The following is an 8705-nucleotide window of genomic DNA, read 5'->3' on the forward strand; positions in this document are numbered from 1 at the left end:
CAATTTTATCATTTAATTGGATTTTTTTCCCAGTAAGCAGGAAATTTATTGAAATCTTTTGTTGTTGCTCGGATTGTTCACTTTCTATTTTTAGTTATGCATGTATACGAATTGAACATGAAAGTCAGTTTTTTAAAGAAAATCTGTTTTCTGTCTATTGAGACAAGACCTCATTAATAGGCTGGCCTCAAAATTCACCCGACCTTTCATTATTCAAAACAACAACGGTATCGAAAATGGAAACATTAAAAATTTAATAGAATGAGTTATTATGTATAACAACAATTATATACTTATAATAATGTCCCTCTAAACTTGAAGGTTGCAAAAACAATGGACGACACTTTTAATATTTAATTTGATTTTTGTTTGCAATACTTTGGTTTCAACAGTGGTTCAACATTCTTCACTTAAAAAACTGACTTTTCTTGTGGCTCACCATGTGTACCTTGGCTAAAAAACTACGTAATAAACCTAAAAAATCCGAGCAACTTTCCGAAATACATCTAGTTCGTGCGAAATAAATCCCGTCTAACTCAACTAATTCCTGCTATAGGATTAGCAACTCAGACCATACTGACCATACCGGTAAACCATGTAAATAGCACCGACCAGATGGTGAATTTAGCCCTGAACAACGGGCAAGTGATGCAAACCTCTTTAGCAAACTTGCAAGCCATGGCTGCGCAAAGTAGTTTGCTGGCTAACAATCCTCCACTCCAAGGTAGGGATTTTCAACTTTTGTCATTCATGTTCCAACAAAATGAATGTTTTTTTGCAGCGCCCACCACGAACGGTTCTCCAGTTGGTCAGCAGTCGCTGCTGAATCCAACCTCCCTCACCCACCTACTCTCAACGACCAATTCCGCTCAACAATTGTTGCAGTCGCTGCCTCAAATGATCTCCAATCAGCATGCGCCACCACAGGCCACGCCCTTGCTCAATTCCCTAGCGCAGCCGCTACTTAATCAGGCCGCGCCCCATTTGAGCCAAACCACGCCCTACGTCAGCCAGTCGAACCCGATGTACGCGCAAGCGCCGCCTTTGTTAAGCCAAGGCACGCCCCCCACATCGCAAACCCCGCCCTCCAGAATGTCGATGGGAAATGGACACTATGTGGACTCAAAGTCTTGCTACCAGCCGCAGACTTTGTCCAGGAATTGTTCTTCGCCTGGAATGAACGGTGGTGGCAGAAGTAGTGCTTCGGATATTAGTGTGCATACCGGTTTGGGAGCGCCAAATGTACAAAGTGTGAAAAGAAGCCCTAGTTCGCTCAGTCCAGACTGTAATGACAGTTCAACAGCCGATTTGCTGATAGATTCACCTAGTAAGTACCTAGTAGGCTGTGGATTCTAGTAATTTCTGCAAATAGGCAAACATGCAGGGTGGTGGGAGAGGTTCGGCTCTTTTAACCTGGAAAGCCACCTACCTGCTCCAAGCGCAGATATGAAGTGTTTTGTGTTTGATTAAAAAATGCAAATTTCGTGTTTCTATCTAGTATTTCGCACAAGGAGTAATTTTACAATTCTAAATGCAATTCTTTAGGGAATTTATACATTCCTGATTTTTGCGGATGAAAATTCTAGTTGAGTTTTATACAAGTGTTTGTGATTTTTAATTGAAATCCTCGTTTGAAATACAGTCCTTAAAAGCAGAATGTCTGTTAGTTTTTGCCAAATGTGCAAAAGAAAAGCGTGGTATGTCATTGAGGGTTGCTGATTTTTTTAAACATTTCAAACTATTCTAAAAAAAGTAAACTAACAATTTTAGTTCCTGTTAAAGCACAATCTAATCGCGTGTTTACTGGAGCGAATGAGTGGGAGTTTTGAAAGAATTAGAATAAAACGAAACGACAACTTTAATTAACTCAAACGTTTTATTAATCTGATAAAAAACGCTTAAGCAAAACCTGTTTTGGTTTCCTTGCACTTTTCATTGTCCATTAATGTGAGTTTTTTCGTACAAAATAAGTATCTATATTTTTCGGCGGAAGCAAAAATGTATTTGCTTTTTTGGTGCAAAAGCAGTGGTGTAGAACAGAAAAATATTGAAAAAGGAACAATGCCAAAAGGTCTAAAATTTTAATTATAGTCGATTTCCGTAAAGGTTTTTTACCTGTCTTGTGGCAGGCGAAAACAGCAACGATTAGGACTAACCGATAAATACACAGTCATTTTTTTAATAGAAAATAAATAAACTCAAGTTGAGAATGAATATAAGGATTGGTGTTCATATGGACTGGTATAGTCGTTCCAAAGTCGATTCATTTCAGAAAAAAAAATCAGTTTTACTCCGAGCTATATTTTTATCAAGACCATTTCAGTCAAAAATAAATTGCATAATAAATGCCGGGAAGATGCGAAAAATATTTTCGATAGAATCAAGTTGGGGGTTCAAAAACCACGACCAAAACGATGCAAAACTACTTTTTTGGTCAAATTTTTCGCACCAGAAAAGAAAATATTGATGTGTTAATGTGGCATCTGATTCTCCAGACATTTCTATATGGAAAGTGATCCAGTTTCGAAATCTAGTCTAGTTGGAAAATCGGAATTTTTAAATTGTTTGCTCGAGAACCGTGTGTTGAACAGACAAATCGAAAGAGCTTTTTCATCCAAATTGAACCAAAAACCTAAAAGTGATTTATGTTTTATGAAAAATAAGCAGTGTCAATTTTTACAAAAAACTGTTTGCACTGCAAAATGTTCTTCTTTGAAAGCGATTTCATGCAAGTTTCGTTGAAAAACTTTCGGCCGTTTAGTGATGGTTATACCAAACCTGTATATACCTACTGTATCTCACAAAGATCATAAAGCAAACCCTGTTGGTTGCTGTTGTGTAAACTGAACCACCCTGTATTTTGCCATAATAATTCAACCCGTCGCGAAAATGACCATCCGAATGGTTATTTAATGATAAAGTAACGTTCATATGGTTCAATTTAGATGCGATTAACTAAATGACGAGTGTCATTTTAGCACCATTCTTTGTCGATAAAATGCGGATATTTATTGTCGTAATTACCTGCCCTTAACACAAGTCCGTATCTTTGCAGATCAACCGACGATCAATCAAACGAATAGTAACGTAGTGGACGGCATCAATTTGGATGAAATCAAAGACTTTGCCAAAGCGTTCAAACTTCGACGATTATCCTTGGGGCTTACACAGACTCAAGTGGGGCAAGCCCTAAGTGTCACTGAAGGACCTGCCTATAGTCAAAGTGCCATTTGTAGGTGAGAATACACGTTGTTCAAACTTTAACAGTAAAGAATATTAATTAAAAACATGTCTTTATTTAAAAAAAGCAAATCGGTTCTTAAAAAGTCCGTTCAATCAACTCCAACATCGATAAAGGGCTTAAACATGTTAAATAATCTTTGACAAAAGACACCATACTTAATTTACCTCTTTGTTCCCAGTGCCCTGGCGTCCCAGATGGTTGCAGCTGCCCAACAGCAAGCAATGTACGTCTGTTCAAATAATTTAAATAATTTTTTGAAAAATGTCCGAGAAAATCATTCCTACGGCTTTATTATCCTTGTTTTACCACACGCGTCTTGTAATTTTCTCGGATGTTTTCTATTAACTTCTTCTTATATCTTTAGATTTTTAGCTCCTCCATTTAGAATGTAGTCTTCGTGTAATATTCGCGCCAGGGCACTGGCATATATTTTCTAATATAGAGTAATTTTAATAGCATTTGTTACAGTATGCTAGTGTCCTGTGCCAAATATTTCATGTTCAGTAAAAAGCAGGATTTATTGTTTATTTATGTATTTTCACATAGATCACATTATAGAGAACTCAGTTCGTACGTCCAAGATGGGGGAATATCGGAGGCAGTAAAAGATTCGATTTTGGTTAAATGAAGGTGAAGTTCAGAAATAAATAAAATACGAATAAAATTACATTAAATTCTTTTAAATATTTTTTTTCTCAATTAATTGGAAAATAAAAGGGATTTTTCACGGCCTAAGCGGACAAATAATTTTTGGAATAAGAAAAAATGAGTTTTGGCGGAACCGTTACCATTATATCTAATACTCATAATTACGAAAACGGTTGATCTGAAAAGAATATTTACTAAGTAGTGACATTATGTCATGGGACATCCTGTATATAACATAAATATTTTTTAAATACAATTATCGTTTCGGCTTCTTCTTTTCTTCTTCTTAAAAAAAATAGTAACTTTTTTAATGCGTTTACAGATCATTTTTATTGACTGTAACTAGCGCTCCTTTAAATGTTCTTGCAAACAAAATAATTTAATATATAGATAATTTTTTCTGTAAATTGAAAAATATTCCAAAAAAACGAACATTTTCCTAACTGCTTTGTCTGAACGAATCTAAAACTTGCCAAAACTACCGAAAAAGTAAGAAACGAAAATCGGTTTTTAAAGCGACATTTTCTAGCATTACTTCCGTAACTTTGTCTTCATTTAACCAAATTCGCATCATGTATGTATGTCTAATATGCCCACATATTTCTTGAATTCAATGTTTTTTTTATAATGGATACTTTGAAACAAATCTTCAAATAATCTAACTTTTAGCGGATTTAGCGATAATCGAAACGTATTGATTGTAATGTTTTATTAGGTTCGAGAAATTGGACATTACACCGAAAAGCGCGCAGAAAATTAAACCAGTATTAGAAAGATGGATGAAGGAAGCAGAAGAAAGGTATTAATAATAAATAAAAACCTTAAACAAGAACAAGTGGATTAAAAGTTTCTCAAGCCAAATAAAGACGTGGTTTTTCCGCAAAAAAAATACAGGATTTATTACAGTTGGATCTATAACATAAGATTATTGTTTTATTTTCTGCCTTTTATTCATTATCCTATTTTATTTTTTATCATTCTCAAACGTTTCCAATGGAAATTTATCTTCTCTCACATATTCAACATACCTTCATTTTAATATTACTATGTTTATTGATTTTTATTTTTCACAAAATTATTTTCAATTTACTCCCTTATTTTAATCTTGATCTATTTTACTAGCGGTTATATGAAAAATGTTATGTATTTTCTATATTTGTTAGAAACTGAAAGCTATTTGCATCTTGGTTTTCAATCAAAGGAACTGATCAGATTAAATACAGTTAACTTTGCGTGTAACATAAAATAAATTAACTTAACAAAATTTTCATCTTTTACAAAAAATATCCCAAATAATTCCACTTTCTTTATAGCGAAGAACCGACTCATTTTGTCGCTTTTTCCTTTTGCTTGATGAAATAATTGCTGAATTATAATCCAGAAAAGTTATTCCAGGTACAAAAGTGGGCAAAACCATCTCACCGACTTCATAGGAATTGAACCATCAAAGAAGCGGAAGAGAAGAACCTCATTTACTCCACAAGCTTTGGAGCTTTTAAACGCGCACTTTGAAAGAAACACTCATCCATCAGGTAAGAAAAAAATACTTTATTAACCAAAAAAAAATACTAAAATACTTTTTTTAACAGGAACTGAAATAACGGGTTTGGCACACCAACTCGGCTACGAACGTGAAGTAATAAGGATATGGTTCTGTAATAAACGACAGGCCCTCAAAAACACTGTAAGAATGATGTCCAAAGGAATGGTCTAAGAAAACTGACAAATCTAATCATATAAGGCTATCTGTGATTCTTTGGATATTTTTGTGTATACCAGCTAATTGTTTAGTGTAAATACTTACGTAAGATTCGAGACTAGTAAACAGATCAGATTGCCAATTATACAAAGTGTAATTCACCTTCTCATAGTAGGTTTGCGTTATAGTCGAAGAAAACACTCAACAATGGGAAATATTTTAAAGCTGTTTTAAGGCTTGAAACATAGATACATAATTAGCGTGTTTAAATCAAACTAAAAATGTCCAGGTCTTATTTCATAGTATTCTGTTAATTCGGGTTTAGATTGAAGGAAAGTAGCAAATTTTTGCTTAGTCATCAATTCGGATTTGCAACCGGGAAGATTTAAAACCGTCTTTGCCCGAAATAAGTTCAAAGTGGATCAACAGCGTTTTCTTTGATATAATTTAGGCTTTTCCCGATCTGATGATGAAACAGTGTATACGATTTGATATTACATTGTGCAAACTTGGGTTCTTTACTCAAAACTTGTCATTCGAAATTAACATATCTACTGTAAGTAAAAAGTATACATTTCTATATTTAAGGTCTATTATGTTAAGATTTTAAGCAAAATTAAGCGAAAATCGAAAATATTTTTGTACCACGAGTATAATATTTTAGGCGAAACATTTGTGGAAAAGTGTAAAAATTGTAAAAATTAAGTTTACAAATTTGATCTCAAATTACCTTATGTTTTCCATCTTGTTTCCATTGTATATTTATGTATTATAACAGAGAGCTTAACCAGTGGAATTTTTGCAACATTTACTTTGCCTTACGGGCGGCTTTCGTTTTGCAAAAACTGTAGCTCTCTGAAGAGAAACCAAAGTTCCTATATAATTAGATTGTGTATAGAATATGCATGTATATAAATATCAATGTAACATAACAAAGTATACTTGGAAATTAACAAGAACGAAGATTTTATTAATTTAACACACTAAACCAATTAATGGCTAATGGAATATCTTTCTTAAGCTATTGGTTTTGGGTTACAATATATTTTATTTCAAAAGTAAATTTACCTTAACAATTCCGAATTACTACTGATAAAAGGTCCATCACTTTCGAACTTCACATGTTCTTAACATAAACAAAGAAAGATATTCCTGCATATAGTTACACATGTATAAAGTTTAAAAAACCTGTATGTAGATAGGAAATGTAAGTTATTAAAATTATTTTATGCGGCAAACTCTGTAAGATATTAAGGTAATAATAATTCTTATTGTGGAAGAAAAAGTACTGTATTTGTTCGTAATAACGTAGACGTATCTCGTACACTGAGAAATAAAAAACATCAAATATAAATTCTTTTACTTTTGCCTTACAGCATTGCTTTTCTGGATCTTAAACAGAAATAAAGATCCTGTAATTAATTACCTTATGTATACGTAATTAAAGAACAGGAATTTAATTTTAGCTGTCTAAATTTAGGCTCAATTGATATGAAAAATTATTAATATCGTATATTAATGGCAAATTATGATTGAAGTTTAATTGTGCGAGTCGCATGAGAGCTTTAAATTAATAAATGATCGCTGACCCATATTAATCAAAAATATCTATGTTAGCAGTTCAAGGATTTCGAATGCAATTGCGATGCATGAGTTTGAGCTATGGATAAGTTTAGATTAAATTTTGCCCGTTTACTGGTATTGCAAAAACGTTCAAGGCTTGGGAACTAAATCAGGAACAGCCAGTAGAATTATCGCAATTTTTTAACAACATTTAACCTACAGGGACCAATATTTATATACTTTTTGCTGGTTTAAATGGCTCAAAATATGTAAGTTTGTGCGAGTCATAATTCATATTCAAGATAAAGAATCCAATCCAAAACAAAAATCTATTAACAATTCGGGTTTTTTGCAACAAATAAAAACGATCAAAAGTGGGGATTCATTTTTTCCATATCCTCCAGTTATCGCGATTGGCATTTAAACCATCTAGAAATGACTAAGCATTTTCAATTCCAATAATAATCGGTTTGATTGACAATGTATTTGCCGCTTGTTTTGCTAATTTTGCGACTGTTAATTTGAACCTTACTTGAGCCAGAGATCAGTAGACTAATCTCTGCTTGAGCATTGTGTAGTTCCCAGAACACTTGTGTGAGCTCAATGAACGTGAAATGTTCGACCCAATGAAGGTTCTTCAAATTTGCAGTATCAAATTGCTTGATGACAATAATCAACAAAATCATCGGAAAACTTGTACAGTTTTTTAGGCAGACAACTTAACTGTGCATCTTTGCCACGGTATAAGTGGTTTTGCATAGTAAGCAGCGAAAGTTGTTTTGATGAGCACGTTTTACTAGATAAAATGCAGGTGTTAGACAACATCCACACTTGCAATGTTGTTTTAAATAAATTGATATGCACGATAAACGAATAGTGGACGGTTCACAAAATGATTTCATTCAAAGCCTTTAAAATTACCAAAATGTGCAGTTTGGATGCCACAGTGCACAGTGCTGAGAAATGTTGCTTGAAATTTGTTTGATCAATAATTAACTAATCCTTATTTTATGTTGAAAAACATAAGATGCATAGGAGTGGATTCAGACTTAAAGTTTACATTTTTCTTGTTAAAAACACGTTTAGATCATATACAGGGTTATTCACACTATACGGCACGGAAGTTTGCGGCTAAACCGTTTGATTTTTAAAAAGTATTATTTTATGAATTGTCTGACGCCTACCGAGCGCACATTTTTAAAATGTTTTCGTAATATACAGGCTGTCCCAAAAGCTCTAAAGGTATCAAAGTTGCGTTTTTTTAAATGGAATGTCCTGTATATTATTGCGTTTTACGATTCGCTGAACAAAATAAGTGTCTGTTTTAAGTTTATAACACCTAAATCATAAGGTTTTTTAAATAATACAAATTTAATCAAAATCTAATCTAATTTTCATGTGTCAAATACTTTAGAAGTATGAAAGTTATGTTAGCGTAATTTATAGTGAAGTGTAACAAGATATAATATTTTATATCTCAATGATAATAAACTTACCATGGTATACAGGGTGTCCACAAATTTACACTAATCAAATAAGAACTTTAAGTGG

At 33.2% G+C, this 8705-nt stretch overlaps 2 protein-coding genes across 4 annotated transcripts in view; both read left to right on the forward strand.

The window, feature by feature from the left end:
• Positions 1-6945, forward strand: part of LOC109539734 (POU domain, class 6, transcription factor 1) — a 68890-nt gene extending 61945 nt beyond the window's left edge. Inside the window, exons 6-12 of one of the 3 annotated variants that reach the window (XM_048668092.1) lie at positions 557-724; positions 782-1327; positions 3056-3236; positions 3423-3467; positions 4608-4691; positions 5288-5424; positions 5482-6945. In XM_048668092.1, coding sequence (XP_048524049.1) covers positions 557-724; positions 782-1327; positions 3056-3236; positions 3423-3467; positions 4608-4691; positions 5288-5424; positions 5482-5606 — 1286 coding nt within the window. In that variant the 3' untranslated portion in view covers positions 5607-6945. Of the gene's footprint in view, positions 1-556; positions 725-781; positions 1328-3055; positions 3237-3422; positions 3468-4607; positions 4692-5278; positions 5425-5481 lie in introns of all 3 variants that reach the window. The other 2 variants (XM_048668091.1, XM_048668093.1) reach the window with 2 other exon arrangements.
• Positions 1-8705, forward strand: part of LOC109539735 (cystinosin homolog) — an 84514-nt gene that overhangs the window by 69430 nt on the left and 6379 nt on the right. The window lies entirely within an intron of this gene.

The sequence above is a fragment of the Dendroctonus ponderosae genome, unplaced genomic scaffold, assembly GCF_020466585.1.
Source record: "Dendroctonus ponderosae isolate FM_Combo_2020 unplaced genomic scaffold, Dpon_F_20191213v2 Dpon_F_20191213_7, whole genome shotgun sequence".
Taxonomy (NCBI): Eukaryota; Metazoa; Arthropoda; class Insecta; order Coleoptera; family Curculionidae; genus Dendroctonus; species Dendroctonus ponderosae.